Below are 21,958 nucleotides of genomic sequence, written 5' to 3' on the forward strand. Positions count from 1 at the left end.
ACCAAATGATGTCTTAATTAATACATTCCCACAGCAAATTATTTCCTTGTGAAAATTCATTTATTATTAAACATATACACCAACTTCAAAATATGTTTCCCTCTGAACTCATCATGTTAAACATATACACAAAAATTTCAAAGGAATCAACAGTTACTAGAATGCAAATGTACAAAATCACAGCACAACAGAGTAGACAGCTACTGCGATGTACAAATCAACTACTTTAATCAAATAACTTATAATTGCTACTCTTCTCAGCCGTTATTTAAACAAGCCTATAGAATTTTAAGGTATAGTACATCATATATTGAGAACAATATAAATAACTATGTAGGCATGGAGAGACTCATCACTACTCTCAGGACTGTATATTTATAACTAAATTTTTACTTTTCTATTAATATCTGACTCCACAGGGAATATGAAAATTAGAGCATTCTTGATTAAAATGCTAGTAAAATCTCAGAAAACAAATTTTTATTTTTATAGTACAATTAACAACTTTGCATACTTTTGCGTTTCCTCAGTTGTTACAATCTGCACTTTTAGTCCCAAATGTTTGCCTTAATTAATTGGAGGCTTACTAAGTATATACCACAACTATCTGGCAAAGCATTTGACTAAACTACATGCAGCCAAGATATGTACTCTGGCTCTCCTCCCTCTACTCTGCTTCCCAAACAAATCCATGCTTCAGTTTTACAAGCAAAATATCAACAAGTTCCCCCTGTGGCTTTTGAGTCACTGCTCCAGTAGCTCCAACAAGGGAACATTATCTAGTGAGGCTGCTCCATCCTCACCCCACATGAGAGGCTCGGGAGTAAGACTGCATGGGTTGTGCTTTGGTCAGGCCATACAGTGTGTGGGAAAAACTTGTTTTAAAAGTTGTTGTCCTCACAGGAATTAACACGCTCCAGCTCCAGATTCCAGTGGTCTAAGAAATAGTGTTTTAAGGGAATTTCAGAGAAAATTAGATCTTCACTACAAAGTGCTGAGGCAGAACCCAGAAAGGACTTTTATACTGTCAGGCACAAGTTAAGGAGGGAGGGAGGGGAGGAAGAAGGAAAGAAAAGAGGCAGGAAGGAGTGAAGAAACTGTAGCCTTATATAAAAATATCAACAGTTTATTTTAACATTGTTTTTCACTCAGTAAGGTAAAAAATGGCACTTATTTGTATTTAAATACAAGGTTTTGTTTGCAGCAGATTTATTCTGTTTAATTCTGTGTGAATCAAAGGAAAATTCTAGATTTCAAAGCAAATTCACCTATCATCCTTGTGATGGTTTTCTTGACAATTATGCCTGACAGTTTTCTGATTGCTCTAATGCAAAACATCAGGCTTCAGCTTCACTCTTGGAGAGCATCCTTTTCTGGCATCTTCATTTATACTTAAACAGTTTTATTGGTGTTTGTGTAAAGAGGGCAATAAGAAAAGCACCATTTTCTCAGAACAGATGATGTTAGTTTTTTGCAAATATACTTACAAAGGTATCTGGGATGAACACTCATAATGTGGTGTTCCACATTTAAACTGCTTTCCAGCAGCAAGTGCCTGCAAAGACACCCATCAGAATGCAAGACTTACCATGTGGAGAACTAATGCTTCCAAAAATAAGTATACAGAGATGTTGACTACTCAATACAGTAAATTTACCTTCTATCTAATAGAGTATGTTTAAAATAAGGTTGTATCAGCCTTACATAAGACATTAACTTACTTCAACAACTTTTCGGTTGCAGAACCACTGATTTGCCTTGCAGTCAAACAAAATAATTTCATTGCAGCTAATTGCACCATAATGCATCTGAGGAAGAAACCAAAACAAAACAAAAAACAGGCTGCATTCTCATGTTAAAAAATACTTTGGAAGTAATCAAAGGAGAATGTACAGCGAACTATCTGAATAGGAAACTGTGATGAAATGCTATGGCAAGAGTAGGTTTAGCACAACCTTTTTGGGGTCTGTAAGGGGAAGAAAACCTAGAAGGTAGGAAGGTGTCTCACCTCTGTACATCTAATACTATAACACTAAGATTTGCTTGCTGATTTGGTGTCTCTGTTTACAACATCAAAATACTTCAGTGTTCAAAGGTGTGTCACAGAAAGTGATCTAGATGCTGAAAAGTTAGCACTGTGGTAGGTGTTTTAGGGGGTTTGGCATATCTAGTTTGCTGAAGAGAACTTTCACAGATGATGTGCATACTGGTACCTGCAAATGGAAAAGACACCCAAAAATAGGTGCCAGTCAGTCTCTGTGAAAATTTTAAAAAATTTATTTAAAAATAAAATTAAAAATAATATTAAAAATTAAAATAAAAGCATTTTATTTTCAAAATTTTTTAATTTCGACAAATTTATAAGAGGTAAAATGTTCTAGTTGCACAGTAAGTCACACTGCTGGCTGATCTCATCACAAGCTTTCAAATAACATGTAAGCTAAAGCCTTGAAATTCGTGAATGTATCAGTTCATTCTTCACTCTCCTTTGTGGGACATGGTAAGAATAGTTTCCTGGATTGCTCTCAATACACCAAATAAGATATGCTGGAATGGTTTAGCCTCACTGAATTGTTGGTGTTTTACAAAGAAGTATCTGAGCATTGCCAATATAACAGACAGGTCATAGCACATGTTCTAGCCTTACACTTCACAAAAACATTACCCAATAATGGAATTTAAAGAACAAAAAATTAGAAACTAAAATTACTTAGAGCCACCACTAAGTTAGTGACTAATTTAATTAGGGAACTTAAGACAGGCTCTGTTTTCTCTAACTTTATACAGCTGTGGCCACAGGCTCCCTTTTCCAGTCAACAGAGGGAGCAGTCCACCTGGGAACCTTAACACCCATCTGAAGGTGAACCATACCATACAAGTGTTTACAGTGTAGGTATTAGGTGAGATGAATCCCAGCCACACACCCCACGTCTCCCATGATGAGGAGGAAAGTCTAGTAAGGCATATTTCCAATATGCCATATTACTTTGGTGTTAGGCAGGTAACAATTTTCTCTTAATGTGTGGGCTCTCCAATTCAAGGCCTTTTGGAACAGAGAAGTACTGGGAGCAGACAGAGTGTGAGACTATGAGCCAGTGTCACCATTAACAAAATTAACATATAAATTTCAAAACAAAAACCATGCATAAAATCTAACTATTCTTTTGGGATGTCACTGCAAAACGTTCTAATCCAAAAGGTATTTATTTAAGCACAGGCAACACGAATTCACTATAGAACAAAGCTGTCGCCTTAGGAAGCACAGGACAGGCATGGAAAGCTCTCTGTTGTGCAAGGCAGATTTCATCAACCCACACCTGGCAATGCTCAATGTTCCTTGGCCATCCTCGAGTAGCAGGAGGGCTGGGGGCACTGAGAGCAACCACCCCAGCCACGGATGTGCTCTGAAGGATGGAAAGGGGATTTAAGGCAGAGGACATCTTTTCGCAGTTTAACTTACAGAAAAAGAAAAAAAAAACCAAAACCAACCAAATAAAAAACCCCAAACAAACAACCCTCCCCCAAAAAACCAAACCCACACACAAAACCAACGAACATAAAACCAAAACAAAAAAACCCCAAAACCACCCCAGCCAAAACAAGGGGTTAATAAAGGTTAAAATCTTTAGATTTCAGGACTGCCATGTCTACAGTTATGCCAGAGCTTCTCCTGTTTAAGATAGATTCAGGGAGCTGGCAGACCGCGTCCCATGGTGATGGGCACACCTTGGTCAAAAACAAAAGGGTGCTACCCACACGCAACTGCCTTCGTGATAACCTAAGGCCCGGGGCTGATCAGTTTTGTTTTCCACCATGGAGGATGAGGTCAGGAAGGCCGGCGGGTAAGCAGTGGAACAGGGATGAATACACCCGTGGGCCAGGAAGATCAGCCTCGTCCGGATCTTTCCCCACGAATCCAGAGGAAAACCCCTCAGAACCAGCTTCTCGCTGGCCTCAAGCCCGACTCGGGCGGACAAGGACCCCAGCCCAGCCCGGCCCGGCGGGAGCGGCTCCCGGGCAGCCCTCAGAGCGGGGTCGGCCGGGGCGGGGGCAGCGGGCAGGCGCCTCCCCGAGCGGCGCCCCCGCTCCTGACGGCGCTTCCGGGCGGGCAGCAGGGATGTGCGTCCGGGTTGGGTCGGCCCCAGCGAGCGGTTTCCTCTCGCCTTCCCTCCGTCTCCTCTTCCCTGCGTCCCTCCGCCGCCGTGCCCTCGCAGGGAGCGCCGCCCGCCCGCTCCGTGCGGGGTTGGTGAGAGGGGCCGCGGGCGGGCGGGGATCGCAGCTGGGGCAGCGGGGCCGGGGCCGCAGGAGGGGCCGGGCGGCCGAGCCTCCGCCCTCGGCAGGGCCGGGAGGTGTCGGCGGGATGATCCGTGCGCGGAGAGCCCCGGGCGGGCCGCTGTTCTCGCCCAAAAGGGCCGTCCGGGTAACCGGTGCTAACGGGTCTTGCCGAACTGCGGAGAGCCGGGTGTACGCTGATGGTTAATGCAGGCAGGAAACATCATCTGTCGGGGCGAGCCGAGCGCAGGTGTCGGGTAGCCGCGCTCTGCCTGCACGGGTGTCAGCGTGGTGCTAGGCAGAGCCGTTAAAAGGGGAGGATTTCCCCCTTCTTCGAATGAAGCATGATTTGATTCTTGGGTGTAAATTTGCCACTCTGCAGCTGCAAAATGTCTGTGATGCTATCCCGGCACAGAAAAACGTGGGGGAAACTTAGCTTTTTATCAGGTGGGCAGCGGTGAAGTTGCAGCAAGTCCAAGGGCAGTCAAGAGAGACTTCCGAGCCTTGGGACAACTGATTAAGGGATCAGGAGCACAAGCAGTATTCTCTTCTGGCCTTCCAGTCACAGGGAATGAAATAGGAAGAAAAAGGAAGAGCTTGGTGTTACAAGCAGAATTTTGGATTCTCGATGGTGGGTCAGTCTACGCAGCAACCACACCTGCTGGCAGTAGATGGGGTTTACCTGTGTCAAAGGGAGAAACTCCTTTTGCAAGAGTTAGTAGGATTCACTGAAGTTTTAGGCTAAATGTGAAGAGGAAAAGGGATAAAACCAGGCTCCCTAGAGAAAAGTTTGGAGGAGGTACACATTTGAGGGATGGGGATACAGAAAGTAGTGGTGAATGGACCTTGAATCTATTTGGCCACTAGTCCCCCAGGATTCAGTGTTTGTGCCAGTCCTGTTGAATACCTTTACCAGTGATTTAGACAATGGGATTGACTGCACACAGTTTGCTGGTGACACCAAGCTGGGTGGGAGTGTTGGTCTGCTGAAGGCTAGGAAGGCTCTACAGAGGCATCTGGACAGGTTGGATTGATGTTCCAAGGCCAGTTGTGTGAGGTTGATCAAGGCCAAGTGCCAGCTCCTGCACTTGGGTCACAACTACCCCATGCAGAGCTACAGGCTGGGGGAAGAGTGGCTGGAAAGTGGCCCAGCAGAAAAGCCCTGGGGGTGCTGGTGACAGCAATTGAACATGAGCCAGTGTGTGTGCCCAGGTGGCCAAGAAGGCCAATGACATCCTGGCCTGTATCAGCAGTAGTGTGGCCAGCAGGACCAGGGCAGTGATTGTCTCTCTGTGCTCAGCCCTGGTGAGGCCACAGCTCAAGTGCTGTGTCTATTTCTGGGCCTCTCACTGCAATGAAAGACATTGATGGGCTGGAGCAAGTCCAGAAAAGGGCAGTGAAGGGCAATGAGGTAAATGGTCTGGACCACAAGTCCTGTGAGAAGTGGCTGAGGGAGCTGGGTTCTTTAGCCTAGAGAAAAGGAGGCTCAGGGGATACCTTATGGCTATCTACAGCTGCCTGAAAGGAGCTTGTAGCAAGGTGGGGGTCAGTCTTGTCTCCCAAGTAACAAGTGACAGGACAAGAGGAAATGGCCTCAAGTTGTGCCAGGGGAGTTTTAGGTTGGATATTAGAAAAAATTCTTCACTGAAAGGGTTATCAAGCATTGGAACAGGCTGCCCAGGGCAGTGGACGCATCCTTGGAGGTATTTAAAAGATGTGTACATGTGCCATGTAGGGATGTGGTTTAGCACCTGGCAGTGTTGGGTTAATGATTGGACTTGATGATCTTTGAGTTCTTTTCTAACCATTAACGATTCTGTGATTTTGTAGTTCAGTGCCTCCATTTCTTCCTCATTAAAAAAAAGCCACCAAAACTTCAGTGAAATATCCTTGCAACGAGCCAAATAAATTACTCTCTATTTCAAATTTTTATTAATTTTCAATTAATAAGTGTCAAACCAAAGCTAGTTAAATAACTTGCCTGAGGTCACTTAAGCAATCTGTGACAGAGACAGAAATAAATTGTACTATCTATATGCACTCTAATCTGTGTGGTCATCTTGCCTCTTGCTTTCTATTCATAGCATTTTTATGTACATAATAGTTATTTACTTTGTTGACAGAATCAGTAGTTTCCTGAATAAACCAGAGAGTCATCTGAGACGCAAAGATGTTGGAAGAAGATATGGAGGTGGCCATCAAGGTGGTAGTAGTAGGAAATGGAGCTGTTGGGAAATCCAGTATGATTCAGCGATATTGCAAGGGGATTTTTACAAAAGACTACAAGAAAACTATTGGTGTAGATTTCCTGGAAAGACAGATCCAGTATGTATTAAACAGATGACATACTATTGATTTTTACCTCTCTCTCACTATTTCTTTTTTCTGTTGAAATCTTGAAATTTACAAAGGCTTGGAAAACAAGGCCTGCCATTTCTTAATCACCCAGAAGGGAGTTGTTTTCTCTCCTGCACTGTGGGCTAAAATTATATCCTTTATTTTCCATTTAAAACCATGAATAAAATCTGGAATCTCTGCCATACCAAGCTCTTTGACAAGTTTCCTTTATATTGATTCCATGTGTTGATTATTTTTGTAAATTTTTTTTGCAATTTCTTGTGAACAAGTGAAACTGCTTATGATAAAAGAATTACACAAATTGTAAATTAGCCAACATAGAAAAAAATTACTGTGAAAAATCAATTAGAGTCTTTATGCAGTATAAGCAGGTAATACCCAATGACATTTGATAAAGTGGAAAATCTTATGGTAATGAGAAGAAAATTCTATACATTCTGTAAGCTGATTAAAAAGACAAAAGCACAGTTCTTCAGACACCTCTTAAGTTCTGTTTTGATGTCTTGTCTTATTTTTTTGTCATAGAGGGAAATGTAGAGGAAGAAGAGGAAAGGAAGAGGAAAATATAATACAGATTGTCAGAAAGACAATTATATGCTCATAAAGAGCATATAATGTAATTGAGGGACTATTGCCATAGTATGTTATGAAGGTGAATGATTATTAATAGTAAGTTACATTATGTTTAAATCCAGTTAAGTTTGACTTGGATTACTCTTATAGTGTAGAAACAGAAGTATTTCCATGTAAATTGTTACGATTTGTTCGTGTTACTGTATTGATCACAAAATTATCTTGTTTGTTTCAGGGTTAATGGTGAAGATGTCAGGCTAATGTTATGGGACACTGCAGGTCAAGAGGAATTTGATGCAATAACTAAGGCCTACTATAGAGGTGAAAATGCCATGTTTGTTGTTTGGTAGTTGTTGAGTTTTTTTGGTCTGTGTATCTCTAAAATATTTTCCTATCTTTGTATTAAGAATTTTAGTTATTTCATGTGTGTGCAAAATTCATGTTTAGTTCAGCTTTTTCAGTTCTTAAATATCTTTTCCCTTCATGCAAGTTCCTTCTTTCAATTATGTGCCACTTTGTGCAGTAGTGCCCTTTGGAAAACATTGAATGAAATGAGATAAATATCTACACAGAATGTAGACATTGAAACAATCAGATGCAAATGTATGTTTTCCCTCTAAAATTGTTTCATTACTTCTATGAGACACATGTTTTCAAATGTTCCAAAAACTATGGATGAGGCACTCAGTAATTAATTCAAGGGGGGAAAAATGCACCAGTCATCCTAGAAGGATAGTTTACAGGGCACAACAGTTCTTTTGCTAGTACAGTCTGCCTTGAATATATTAAAACAAGAGGAATAAGAAAAGTGTATTTACTTAATAAAATAAATTGTATTATTTGTGTAAAGGCAGCTCACCTATTTAGCCATTTAGAAATTGCATAGTTAACCTTTCTTTGTGTGTAATTTAACAATGGTTCTGAAAATTTTTCTTTTTAGGTTTTTTTTTTTTAATGGGAGAGGTATAAATGACTTGGCAAAGATTCCGCTGTTCAGTTATTGCAAACTAAATACTTGATGGTGGGGGAAAAATATACTGCTATGGTATAAATCTACCTCATTTAGAGATAAAATAATAATTATGCCATGCTGTTTCAGGGTGTTATAGTCTTGTGAGCTTTTTATGTTTCATAATCAATTTGTCAGCTAATAGTGGAGTCTTTTGGTAACACTTCTTGTTGTCACTCGTAACTGATGTTTGCTATTTCCTTAGGAAAAGATCTTTCTTCTTTTTTATGCACATATAGATAATTCTGTCATTTTACAGCTGACAAGTTGGGCATATGAATTTTAGATGGTAGTGGTTGATACTCTTGGAGCTTCCCTTTTATTCTCTTGGCCTTTCTTTGGTCCTCTTGTGTGCTTTGCTCTCCCCAGTTGTTTCAAGCCAAAGACTTTTTCTCCTGATTACTGGGTCTGATAGGCTAGAATATGGAGTGTTGAGAAGAGCTCAGAAGTACACCTACTGGCCTCACTTACCGCAAGCCAACCTGGTTGTTTAAAAAAAAAAATTAAAATTTGTATGAATATTGTGAAATCTTGGTCATGACTCATGCCCAGTATAGTGCTGTTAGATCTCTACCTCCGAGTTCTTTTTACAGAAGTTCTTTGCTGTGAAGTAGAACACAGTCATCCTGTACACATTCTAGCAGCGTGATGGATATATAATAAATAGTTCAAGGTGTCTGAAACAGTGGCTGCTCTACACCAGACTTTGACTCTTGAAGGACAAGGGAAATCAGAAGAGGCTGGAGTACAATTCTGGTCTAGCTTCAGCAGTCACGCTGTTATAGAAACAAAAAGTCAAGCTTACTTTGGAAATGCAAGGATTTTATTGCTAATTATTGCTGATAAGGGGAGGACACCTCTAAGATAGGCAAGATAGTTGCTGGCTGTTAATTTAAGGTTTGCTTCTCCCACATGTCGCTGTCCCACTATCATTGCACTAGGGCTTATGTACCCCCCTGGGATGTTGTATATTGTCAGTTCTTCAGTGATCAGCTGCTCATCTGAGCTCACACATGAATGCTTCAGTGCCTGTCTCTGAGTGTCTCTTGTCCAGGGACCAAATTCATTCAGCCTTGCAGAAAAACAGAACTGGAGGTGACAGTGGATTTGTCGTGTGGTTTTCTATGCACCGGCAAATGTGTGTAGTTGCATGCCCATGTTCACCCAATGCAAGGAGTCCAGCAGCCTAAATTCAGAATTTAATGGAGCAATACAAAAATCTCTTTTTTGTACAATGCATCTTCTCACCAGTTGCTATGTGATTGAAGTCAAATGTTTCTCAAGGCAGTATTTGATCACTTCTTTGTGCAAGCATCCTCTTCTGTCCACTGCCACTGGTATCTTGAAGATCCTTGTTAGGTTTTTGATGGAAAACAGACATCTTGCTTATTACTGTGTTACTCAGTTGCTCATTAGTCAAATCCTCAGGATCTTCATTTTGTTGCACAACAGTTCATAGTCAAGCCTTCATAGCACTGCTTTAGTTTGTATTTATTAATCTCTTTTGTCTGTAGCAACTATGATAATGGAAGGCCTGCAAGACTGTCCTGGTCCAGTTCTTTTAGATACTGTTAAAGAGGCATTAAATCCTGCTGAGCCTGTTAAAGACAGCCAGGATCCACAGAACTTAGGACTTCAGCAGTAAACAAGAATTCCTGGGTGATAATACTGGATTTTCATCTCAGTGTAAGATTGAACAAGTTATTATCTGTTTTATAGGGGATATGTATTTTGTATCATAGCCTGAAAACACTGAGGCGAAGAACTGAGTGAAATGAGTAGGGTCAGGTATAAAACCCTGTGAGAGTTTCCTCATGGCAAGGAATGTCCTTACACTTTTTCTATTACAAAGGCTTTGTGCCATTATGAAAGGAAAAAAATGTGGTTATGGGGTCTCTTGGGATAGGGTAGTCTGCTGAATATCTTTGAGACCTACTCAACTGACAAGCTCACGCTTTATTTAAATCAAGTATCACTAGTGTGATTTCTTTTCTGAATTGCTCTAGGTATAAATATTATGTCAGTGATTCTGCAGGCAGTTGGAACATTTTAAAATATAGAGGGATTATGAATGCAGTAATTGCACACAGTGTCATTTTCTTCAGTACTTTGAAGTAGCTTTATGGAGCAGCTCCTTACAAAAGAACTGTAATTTAAAATATTAATTGAGAACATCCTGAGCTGTTATGCTCCTGCTTGACACAATCCTGGGCCTTTGCTGCTGTTGCCTCTTCTACACAATCTGTTGTATGACAGAGGTGGTGTATGACTCTATTAGCAGTGGATTACTGAGATAATAATATTACTGACTCTTGAATATGGTTAATGCCTGCATGAAAAAATGTGTTTACATGCCTAAATTTTAGGGTTTGTCTTTTTTTGTCTCAGAGCTCTTATACGGACATTAGAATTTCTTAAATGGTTTGTTTTCAATAAAAATACTTAGTATTTAGCAGATTTCTTGAAGGTGAAAAGAATTTGCCTATTAAAATTTCTATCTTGCAGTATCTTCTGTTGAACTCTGTTGCCGTACTAACTTCTGCACCATACTGAAGCACACTTTAGAAAGATCACATTTGATACTGTTTTGCATTGAACATTAGAGGAAAACTACTTTTATTCTTCTCTTTTTAAATAAGTAGCTTACAGAGTTATTGGATTATTTAAGTCTGATACTTACAATCGAGCAATCAAAAACTTTGGCAGATGTTTGGAAGTACACAATGACATAAGTGTATAGAATTTGTCATTGTTGATGACACTTTGTTTTATTGTTGTTTGTTGTAAAAATCTTAAAGGTCCTCAAAAATATTTCAGTTTGATTCCTTATTAAAGCCATTATATGTCATATAATTCTCTTTCAAAATGAGTATGGTCAAGATGAGTTACTTTTACTGTCCTTGGCCATTGCATTCTACCTGTACTATATGTGAATTGATGCTACCATCTCTTTACCTACCACATGCTAGGGCTTTTCCCTCTAAACCTACTATTATCTGTGGTAGCATTTAGAAGGAATGGGTGGAAGGAGAAAGATAAGTGAAAGTGTCTTAGTTTGGAAACTTCACAAAGGATTTCTTGGTCTTACAACTGAACAAGGTGATGTTTACAAATGATGGGAGTATTTTAATAAATGCTCTCATCTCAGTTGGGCTACTTTGTGAGACAATAGGTAAATACAAACCTGCTTTGGAAAGAATAATGAATTTTACACCTATGTCACAGGAATTGCATCAGAATAATTGTATATTTTAGAGTATGGTGTGGACAGTAGGGAAAACAAACAAAGTTTTACAACACAAACAATAGGGAAAAATATGGAAGGCTTCATTGCTACTTGTTTTTACTGATAGTGCTTGAGTTGAAGGTCTTAGGGCAGTTCTTATTGTTCTGTATAAAACTATGCTAGAAGAATCTTAATGTATTCATGGAAGAATGCTAAAGAACATAGGAAATGTCTCTCAAGATAGACTGTGAACTTGGCTTTTAAAAAACTAAATAAAAGGAAACCTAGTAAGAGAATTGGTGTGCTTTGTGCCAAAGAAATACAAAGATAAACAGAATACAGGAATCAGGGATACTTGGTGAAATTCAGAGATAAAATTCATACGGATTAAAAAATTTTTCATGCTACATGATATGAATTTGATATATTCACCACAAGATTAGATTATAGTCTCAAAAACACTAGCTAGCTATTCCTTTTACACTCTAAGTAGCAAGTATATTGAAGGCATATAAATAAATTGTTTCTGCATCTGTTTATGTGCAAAGAAAAGTAGTTTCTGGAGAATAACAAAGCTACTAACAGTTTACTTGAAATCATCACAACTTCATCTGAAAACTTTTTCAGCTTTTCAAAACCCAAATTACTGTACCAAAAAGAATAATGTGAAATGTGCTTTATAGATGCTGCATACAGGAAAAATATTTGCCTTCTGGCCTCCTCCATTAAGCTGTCTGGAAAACAGTGAGCGGTAAATGAACATTCCCTTTCCTTTTTCCAGCCTTTCCAGATCTCCTCTTGTTCCTTTCCCCTGCATATATTCAGTATGCTGGAATTCCCTTTAAAGGTAACAGACCCATAGTCATGAATATGAGTGTAATGGATCAAAATAATATGGCAATGTATTATGTATTTTCATTTGAGGAATCTATGAGCAGTGGTTTGACACAAGCTAGTGGTAAAAGTGTACGTTTATGAGAAAAACTTGAAAAATCCCTCATATTTTAAATACATTACAGTTTTTTTTCGTATTGTTTATTGGCTGATTTATGTGTGTTTGTATTTGTAATTTATTTGTATATTTCTAGGAGCCCAGGCTTGTGTTCTTGTGTTTTCTACAACTGACAGAGAGTCCTTCAAAGCAATCCCTACCTGGAAGGAAAAAGTTGTGACTGAAGTTGGAGACATTCCCACAGTCCTTGTGCAGAATAAGATTGATCTTCTTGATGACTCTTGCATAAAGAAGTAGGAGTTTCATTGTACTATTTTTAAGTACGAATAATGTGCCCCCTGTATACAAGTTTCAAAAAAAGTTTTTAAAGTTTTTTTTACAAGTTTTAAAAAAAGAACTCTGTGGGAGTTTCTGGAGAAGACTTAGAGTGTCTGGGTTGTCTCATCTGTACTCTGCATCCAGACATGCCCTTGAAGCACACGGGCGGGTGTTGCTGCATGAGTGTAGATACTTGGGCAGATGTGCTTGCAAAGCCAGGAGCTTTCTGTTTGTTTCATGCTGCATCCTGAAGCCAAAAGTAATAGAGGAATGACATGAAAAGTTTGGCTCTGCCATAATATAATTCATAACCTTCTTTTTTTTTATTTTAAATCAGAAAACCTAAATCTGTAAATCTTGTCTCCTGTTAAAATTCAGTTGCTTTTAAACTCTGCTGTGCACCATGAAGACACATTGTCTCATTTGGCTAGTGAGTGCTTGCTAATATTCTTTGCTGTCTTTAATTTTTTTATTATTCATTTTTATCAAAGCACTATAACTCTATAGAAATTTGTATGTGGTAATATTCTCAAACTGCATGGTGCTGAATCTTCCTTGCTGTATTTTTCTTTACAGATTTTATTGTCAGTTCATTCTGCCGTTGTGTACATCACCAATTTTATTATTGTCATAAAATCAGCTTAACAAATGCTAACTTTTATTTACCACAGCATATCATGTAGAAAGTAGTGCATGATCAAGTTGATCATTCTCCACTTCTTTAATTTCTATCACCTTCCTGAGAGATTTAAATTATTTCTTCTTTTTTGTTGTTTCCTGCACTGGCTTTCTTTGTTGTCTGTTTGCTATCATTGATGGCATAAATCAGCTTCTACTCCCTCTGCAAAGAATTCTGAGGATTTTTCAAAGGAAAAGCAAAATTGCATTTGAACTCCTCCTTTATTCATGGTATGTCACTTAGGTTTGGTTCTCAGAATACACTGTATGCCTCAGTAACGTAATCTTTCTGATGATGTGATTTTCCTTAGAGAAATGTTCATAAGTTTCTTAAACTTTAACATAAATTCTTCTTCACAGAAAAAAGTAATTCTTGATTTCATGTGTGCACTCATCTGATTGCATATCATTCTGCTTCATTAAGATATACTTAAGGATTACTTTTTTGTTGTTTAGACTTTGCAGGGATAGTGCTCCTAATTACAGCCTCCTTCCTTTTGGTTTCACAAACATCCTCCTACAAACCCTTGGGAAGTGTTATTTAATGAAATCAGTAAATACTGAAAAGAATTCATTTTAGTCGTAAAGAAACTGCATGTAAAATACCTTCTTTTTATAGTGGAGATATTGTAAAGAAATTAAGAATTAGGTATTTTTTTATTGTCTTCAATTTCTCAACCCACTTTGCCATGTTTAACTTACCATGAAGCAATTTGTTTATAAGAAAAAATGCTGACATATGAGCCAAATAAGGACTTACAAAGTCATCTTGTGTTGTGCAGTGAGGAGGCAGAAGCGCTGGCAAAAAAGCTGAAAGTGAGGTTCTACCGAGCGTCGGTGAAGGAAGACCTGAACGTGACGGAAGGTAGGAGGTGCCGCGGGGGGAGGGCGTGTGCTGCCGCAGCTCCATGGCACTGAGCATCCCCGGCTTGGAGCCGCCTGGATCCGCATGGTTGCGTGCTGATGGCGATCCTTTACATGTTCCTTAGCAGCACGCCTTACACACAGCTAGAACTTCCTGATACCAGTGTGTTAGGCCCATTTCTTTGTGCACATCTTTCTCTTCCACAAATACAGCTGCAATGTTTACAAGTACCTGTGTGTTAAGGCTTCTTAGTCCTAATGACTTATCAGTAAGCACCGAGCTTTTAAAAAAAATGGATGGAGAAATTCAATTATTGCAACATACAAATTGTTGAGCAGATTTTGTAATTGTTAGTAGTTAATAAGTACTTGATTGAAGCAATTATTTTATAGTTCAGTCATGTTTAAATAAAGTACATTAAATTTTTGCATCTCTTGCAGTGTTTTGTCTACCGGTGATATTTGATTTCCTGAGTACACTTTTTGATGTACATATTTAATTTCATAAGAGTAGTGTTAAAACTTTGTGTCTTTTGTGGGCTGAGTTTGAATAATCATGAACAATACTCCCTAATGATTTATTGTTGTTTAATTAGTCAAGATTAATAGTAAACTCATTGCTTCTTCTCTATTAACATCATTCACCCTGGGAAAAATCTGCAAGAGAAAATGTAAAACTCTTGTATCATCTTTAAATGAGTTACATTTACAAATGTAAATAATCATAACACACCTAGGTTCTGAAAATTCTACTTTAATTGTATGTTTTTTCAAATTCTTAGGTTGACTTTTTATATCCCAATAGAAATGAGGGTAGCATTAGTTAATTAGAAAAAAGTTGTTGCCAAGTTTTATTAATAGGCTTATTTTACATGACTACTATTATTCTAAGACTTCTTGCAAAATATATATATGTATATATATATATATATAATTCCTACATAACTGTAAAAAGTTCCAAGTTGCATGAACGGCGGCATTTTTCAATATGTGTGTACCAGTTTTTTTATAGGAGTATTGCGATAATTCTGTGCAAGACTTCAGTACTGCAAACTGATAAGAGTTGGGCAGACACTGGAGTGACCTGGATTCTGCCGAGGCACACAGGCCTGCTCAGAATTGCTCACCAGATCATGCTTAACATGGGGTGTGAAATGCACTTTTGTCACCATGCAGAATTTTGATAGAATGGCATGGTGATAATTGATGATGATGGTGATGATTTTTAAGCATTCTGTGATGTACCTTTTTTGTTTTTAACATTCCAGTTTTTAAGTATTTGGCTGATAAATATCTTCAGAAGCTCAAGCAACAAACAGCTGAAGATTCAGAACTAGTACATACAAGCAGTAACAAGATTGGTATGTATACTATAACAAATAAAACCCCAGAAACAATATTTTGTGCCATCAAAGCTTGTGGTCTCATCTCTTTCCTTATGGGATTAATACAGGGTGAATCAGGGTCTAATTATTGCCTTTGTATCTTAGGATATCATCTCCTTCTGTAAAATAACTTTGTGACTCTTTAAAATTGCAAGATGGTCAAACTGATGTAGAAAAGTTTCTAGCTAATGTTTGGCAAGTGACCTTGTACTAAATTCATTTGAACAAGATTGTGCAAGGACTTGAGAATGATTCTTGTTGGGTTTTTTTTAATGTAATTAGCATTAGTATTGCTCATCTTGGTGTGGACTTACAAGAATCATGGCGAAAGAATCTGGTGTGTAATCAGAAGGCGTTTGTAAGCTGCCTTCTGTAAGGAAACACTGAACTTCTGTAGTCCTTATTTAAAGCATTTCTGAGTTGGTTAATTTATTTTACTTAAAACACTCCCTTTTTATTCAGGCCTTTTACTTACCTTTACTCAGCAAAGTTTCTGAATTTAAAATCATGATGTTTTTCATCTATTATGTTACTCAACTAACCACAACTCTGTGCAGCTAGTAACATACACATACACAGAGTGCATTTGCTGCCCTTCAATTACACAGATGCATACCAGCTTTAAATACTGCCTGGCCACTAATTGCAACTGCGTCTACTTCCAGTTTACCAGCAAAATTGGCCCAAAAATACATAAAGCTTTTAAAAACTGGTGTATGCATTTGAGCTGCTCTGCTATGCCTTAGCAAGTGTTGCATCTAACGTGTTAATGTATTGTGCTGCAAGCAGTGAACAATTAAAAATACTTCTCTTGTCTAAATTCTGTAGGTGTTTTTAATACAGCTGGTGGAAGTCACTCCAACCAAAATTCTAGCACTCTTAATGGTGGAGATGTCATCAACCTTAAACCCAACAAACAGAGGACCAAGAAAAACAGAAGTCCTTTTAGCAACTGCAGTATACCTTAGACCACTTTTGGAGGAAATAAAGCAACTCAGAGATTTGGATGAAGTTGTGCAATTGAGTACAGAATAAAGCCAGCTGTAGAGGTGTTTTTACCGGTGCTTTAGCAAATCTTGTGCCTCCTGACAGAGGGTGGATCTAGATGAATTTGCTGATGCCGTGGGTTTGTTGTGTGGCGTGAGACACCTGGTGGCGACACACAGCACCGTGGCTGCCTCGTGCACTTTGTACAAATTTAGGCGAGCTTTTCCTTTCTCAAGGAATTACTTATAGAGCTATGAACTAGGTATTGCTGAATTGCAAAGCACATTTAATGTAAGGATAATACTTACACGTATAGGTACAGACTGTAACTCTATGGCCCAAGGTAATGTAGCAACCTTGCAACTAAATTTCGAAGAAAATACTAGAATTGGTTAGTCAGAACACTACCAAGACAAATGAAGAGCAAAAAGACACTAATTCATTTTAATCCTGACCATATTAATATGGATTCTGGCAGTCCTGTGGGTGCAAGATACTTGCATTATATATATGTGTCCTAAGATATATATGTAAGCATTTGGGATGAATATCTAGGGTTGGTTCCAATGTATATGTTACTTGGAGATCATCTAATGATCATCAAATAGAATCTTCCAACTGTTCTTTTTAAATGTTGTATTTCAGATGAGGTTTTGCAAGCTGCTACTGTGTATGTTTAACTTGCTATACTTTGGGCCTAAAAGCTTAGATTTAAAAATGTATGGTGCCAAAAATGCTCCTTTTTACCTAATGCTATGCTACAAATGTTTTGTAAGTTTTGTTTTTCTCAGTCGTAACAGGTTGAACAAGTAACATTAATAGCTAGTCAGAAAGAACATATAATCATATTCCTGTTCAAATTTGATTGTTGTATCCTGTGTTGTCTATGAAAAAGGAACTTGCAAAGTGGTGTTACAAAGTATTTATCATATTTGAAATGTTTTCATAGATACCATAAACTAAGTTATGACGGTCCAGAAAATTGCAGCTGATTGTATTAGTGAGACATTCCTGAATGTTGTCTCAAAGTGAGCTGCTGGTTAAAGAAATCTAATTCTGCAAGATCAGAGACATGGCAAAAAAAATTTCAAAGTGGTTCAGTAATTTAACAGAATTGATTTAGATGTTTAGGAGCCCAAATCTAACTTCAAAGTTATTTGGGCTAAGGCTCCTAAATCACTAAGGTGCTTCTAAAAATGGCAGGCAGGATACCTTTTATTTAGCAAAAATAAACACTTTCTAATCCTCTTGAAGAGAATGCATGCCTTTTAAAAACTATCCATTTTGTTTACATGTTTTTGTATGGTATGATATAATTTTAACTTTCTAAGATTTCTACAAGTCTGCCAGTGACAAATGCAAAATATGCTGCTTTAAAAAAATCAGAGTTTTAATAGTTTTTTAAATGGTGTATGAGAATGAAAGTGAGTTGAGTGATCCTGTGTATTTTTGAAGGAAGGACTTTTCACTATGTGAATTCATGTAGGAAGCTTGACTGACTTTGTTTCTAAGTCAATGAGTATGAAAACTGAAATGTATTCTTATTCCCACTGTCTGCAGGGAGAGAAGTGGGTGGCAAGTTATGCACAAACACTAAAGATCTCTGAACTGTGTATTTTATGTTTAATGTATTAGACTTTCTACCAAGTACCGTCATTTCTTTGACAAGCTGTTAGAGATCTCCTGTTGCTGGCAAGAAGGTGACCTTCAGGGCACTCCATCCCTTTTGCTATTGAAGCAAAACTGTGTGTTCTCCACTATAACGTTTCCTGTATTTTCTCTCAGATAAAGGCCTCTATTTTTTAACAAGTGCATTTAATTACTGTATGTATAAATGGAGTCAAGTCCTATCTGTCTTAGCAGTCTAAGAAGTGAGGTACTTGGGATAAGATGAACATCATGGGACCACCTCACAACTTAGGGTGGCGTGTATGCATGAAGAATTTTGACAACTCATTTTAATATGGAAACTTTTACATTTCATTGTCTGTCTGCAAGTTTCATGGTTTTTTATTCATATTTCTGGAAAAAGAAACAAAACCACAAAGTATCTGAAACATCTTTTTTTGCCTTGTTTGACTTTGTACAGCGTACTGAAAAGTAAGTCTTTATTAAGTATAATGACAGTTTGTAGTATTACATGTTATACTGTAACACTGTACTATTTATTAACATAGGCCTTTTGTATTTAAGGTTTGTCACTATAGACCACTGCTTTTAAGGACTCGGCAGAAATTTTCATAGGTGGAGACTTGACAGACTTGATAAATTTAAGATATATTGAAATGTAGTGCATATACTTAAATGTAGGAATAGTTATTTGCAGCATTGGGTAACAGTGAGTTTTCATTTTACTCCCATCCTAAATCTAAAGTGGATCTTTTTTTGTTGTGACCTTGCAGTGCTTGTTCTCCTATATGACTGAGATGAAAACTGCCCAAATTAGTATTTTTCTGGGAAGTGCCCTGCATGTTATGCTGCTTGAAAATTTTGTTATTTTTCTTACTGGGGTTAGTGTGTAGATGTAAACCAGGTAACTTGCATATTGCAGGAACTCTTAGGTGTTCACATCACTCTTCAGTGACACTAACTTTTGCCTTTTGGAAGAAGAGACATGCCTAAATGTTTTAGCATTTCTGTTGTCCTTCATGAATAATTTTTATTACAAACATTACTTCGTTCTCCACTCAAAGTGTTTTCATTAAAGTACCATATGTTTCAGTTAGGAAAACCTACAGGTGCAGACCTGGTAATAAAAATGCTCTTCTCTGTGCATCCCTGTGACTGCATGGTGGGTGAGGATGTAGCTCTGTTATGCCTGTGGTACCCTGGATCAGGAGCAAGAGATGCTCAAGCCACAAGACACAAAGTTCATTGCACTCCTGTATATTCTGTTTATATCTCTTGAATAGCTCATTGGCTGTATTATCTGAATCCTGCCAAAATTCTTTGTCTTTGGCTGATAAAGCTACCACTTTAAAGCGGGAAACTTCAGTATTTGTTAATGCCTTAGTGAAATAATTCACGAAAGAGTATGACACTACAGTTTTGTCACTTCTGTGTTGTATCCATTCAGTGAATGGGTGTTCTCCCAGTACGTGGGGCATTGTTAGATGCAAAGCAGTAATGCTAGGGATGTATTTCCAACTGGAAATAGCAAATCTCAAAGTTGTATGACCGATCACACTAATTTTTGTGTTTGTGTGTGTGTGGTTAATTTTAAAAAAATTAAATATTCCACTTAAGATAATTTTGAAGCTTGCTTATTTTCAGCGTTTCTCAAGGCAACACTTTTTTAGTCAAAATGCCTGAATTACCACACTGTCAGTCTGATATCCCATTTAATTTTTTTATGCTTCACTAAAATTTAACTTTCCATTTTCTTCATTATTGGGCTGCAGCACATCTGACATGAAGTTTTCCTTTGCATCACTTCTGTAGAGGTGGGTTAATCTAAAGAGCACTGAACACCTGAACAGACAGCACTCTGGGGGGTTATGCAGGGTACGTGCACAAGACTCAGCAAGGCTGCACTTGAACCTGTTGATGCAGCCCTTCAGGCTGAGAGCTGCCAGGTGTTGACAGGATTCATGATCTGCCCTTCTCCTCTGTGGGAGTTCCATCATGCAGCAAGCCAACACACATGCTGCTCTGATTCCAGTGACCATGCCCGAGCCCCTGCTGCTTTTCTAAGAGTAATCACAGACCTTTGGTTGAAGCTGTAGACCTGAACACTAATTGTACCACAACTGGAGAACAAGTATGGTCCAGCAGGCTTGAATTCATTAAAACAACTTTGCCATCATTTTGTAGGAAGCAGAAGTTCAGCAGATCTTCTTTCTAATGCACAAATAGTATTGAAAGAAGAAAATAATTCCAATCAGGTAATCAAAATTATAGAATGAAAAACACAGCAATGCTGAGGTTTAAGATGAAAGGTGCTATAATGGAATACAAGATACTTGCTAATGTTCCACATTGAAGTGTTCTATGAGTCATCTCAAAGCCAGGTGAGTCCTAGTACTGAACTAGGTTCATTCTCAGGTTTCTAGTAGTGTGAAAATACTGGTAAGTAGTTTGTCAGTTGTCAAACTCACTAGAGTTGATTAAAAAAATGAGAAATTACTCTGGACCAGGAGAAACACCTCTCTCATTGCAAGTATTAAGATGCATTGTTACTAATGGCTTAAATGTAACTGGCTAGAAGAGGAGATGTACATAACTGGTTTTATCACCATCATGACCTCAAGTAAATGTAACAGATTTTTAGAAAAAAAAGTCAACATACCATAAATCCTCAAGCAGAAAAATCAATGTTTAAAACTGAGTATCTGAGTATGCTGTTCTGTAAAATCCCTACAAGTTAATTCTGCTGTTCTCTTGTAAGTGACACTAGTTGCATCATGCAACTTAAAACATGTTTGTTTGCTTGCTGTTGGTTTGATATAAGTCACTACTTTTGTGGTTATATTAAATTGTCAGTATATTAAATTTCAAAAATTGCTATAACTACAAGCTGTGCAACCTCAATCTGATTGAGAAACGGGTGCTTGATTCTTGTGTGTGTGTTGCCAACAGCTGGGATCCAAGGCAGCACTGGAGAGATCCTCAAATGAACAAGTGTGGGCACCCTAGTCTAATAGAAATGGTATTTCTGAGCTCTTGCCTCTGATTTCTTCACCATGTAGTTGAAATACACAATAGGGATTCTTTTCTGCTCTTTCTGGTAATTTTGCTTTTCATGATTGGTCTGGCCAATACAGTGACAAAGTTTAAGCTGGTGGTTGTAGACTTTGGAATTGGCATTAAAGTATTATTAATATATCAAAGATGCCTGGTGCATTTTCGAAAAAGAAACAGGTAAATAGTCACTGGTGACTGTTGATTGGGGTTTTGCATTGTTTGGTATTTTTAGTTTTTTCATAAAACACAAGTTGGTGTCTGTGCCTGCCTCTTTACCCAGGTGTCTGAAGAATATCAGAAGTAACATACTCCTGCTTCCTTTTGCATGCAGTTTTGGACACAAAACCAATTTGCTTGCTTAACACCCCGATAAGGATTAATTGACAGTGTTTTAAGCTCATTACTGAGGCATTGGACTAGATGACCTTTATAGGTCCCTTCTAAATCACCTATTCTATGATAGCACAAGTGCTATAAAAAATAACATCTCCATTAGGTATCAATACAATGAAGATCTAAGAAAGAAATCAAAAAACCATAAACTTTTTGCCTGAATAACGTTATAATGGTCTTAAAAACCCAAATATTGAAGGAATATTCTGAGCAACAGGAAGTGGTGTTCAATTTAAGCGTTGCACAGCATGATTTCTGAA

The 21,958-nt window shown here is 38.2% G+C and overlaps 2 protein-coding genes across 5 annotated transcripts; one reads left to right on the forward strand and one right to left on the reverse strand.

Annotated features, from left to right (window-relative positions):
- Positions 1-51: 51 nt before the first annotated feature.
- On the reverse strand, positions 52-6,116 carry LOC146440166 (uncharacterized). Its single transcript, XM_085056748.1, has 7 exons — positions 6,078-6,116; positions 4,436-4,673; positions 3,759-4,393; positions 3,318-3,404; positions 1,722-1,808; positions 1,488-1,555; positions 52-937 (listed from the first exon to the last, which is right to left on the reverse strand). Exons 1-7 carry the CDS (start codon positions 6,114-6,116, stop codon positions 907-909), a joined length of 1,185 nt encoding a protein of 394 aa, XP_084912874.1. The 3' UTR covers positions 52-906.
- Positions 4,101-21,451, forward strand: RAB23 (RAB23, member RAS oncogene family). 4 transcript variants are annotated; one of them, XM_085056602.1, is made up of 7 exons: positions 4,101-4,242; positions 6,396-6,597; positions 7,439-7,524; positions 12,527-12,683; positions 14,169-14,251; positions 15,519-15,611; positions 16,464-21,451. In XM_085056602.1, exons 2-7 carry the CDS (start codon positions 6,443-6,445, stop codon positions 16,601-16,603), a joined length of 714 nt encoding a protein of 237 aa, XP_084912728.1. In that variant the 5' UTR covers positions 4,101-4,242; positions 6,396-6,442; the 3' UTR covers positions 16,604-21,451. The 4 variants fall into 4 exon arrangements, with proteins under 4 accessions (XP_084912728.1, XP_084912729.1, XP_084912731.1 ...); XM_085056603.1 differs by having other exon boundaries at positions 4,109-4,246; XM_085056605.1 differs by lacking the exon at positions 4,101-4,242 and adding an exon at positions 4,348-4,522.
- The last annotated feature ends 507 nt before the right edge of the window (positions 21,452-21,958 follow it).

This window comes from Lichenostomus cassidix, chromosome 3 (genome assembly GCF_008360975.1).
Source record: "Lichenostomus cassidix isolate B80296 chromosome 3, HeHo_3.0, whole genome shotgun sequence".
Lineage (NCBI taxonomy): Eukaryota > Metazoa > Chordata > Aves > Passeriformes > Meliphagidae > Lichenostomus > Lichenostomus cassidix.

Excerpts from the sequence above, each read along its gene's own strand:
- RAB23 (XM_085056602.1), top strand. The coding sequence starts at position 6,443 with ATGTTGGAAGAAGATATGGAGGTGGCCATCAAGGTGGTAGTAGTAGGA. Across the intron at positions 6,598-7,438 it reads TTCCTGGAAAGACAGATCCA|GGTTAATGGTGAAGATGTCA; the intron begins GTATGTATTAAA and ends TGTTTGTTTCAG. Across the intron at positions 7,525-12,526 it reads AACTAAGGCCTACTATAGAG|GAGCCCAGGCTTGTGTTCTT; the intron begins GTGAAAATGCCA and ends GTATATTTCTAG.
- LOC146440166 (XM_085056748.1), bottom strand. The coding sequence starts at position 6,116 with ATGGAGGCACTGAACTACAAAATCACAGAATCGTTAATG. Across the intron at positions 1,556-1,721 it reads GCAACCGAAAAGTTGTTGAA|GCACTTGCTGCTGGAAAGCA; the intron begins GTAAGTTAATGT and ends GTGTCTTTGCAG. Across the intron at positions 938-1,487 it reads TGTTCATCCCAGATACCTTT|ACCACTGGAATCTGGAGCTG; the intron begins GTAAGTATATTT and ends ACTATTTCTTAG.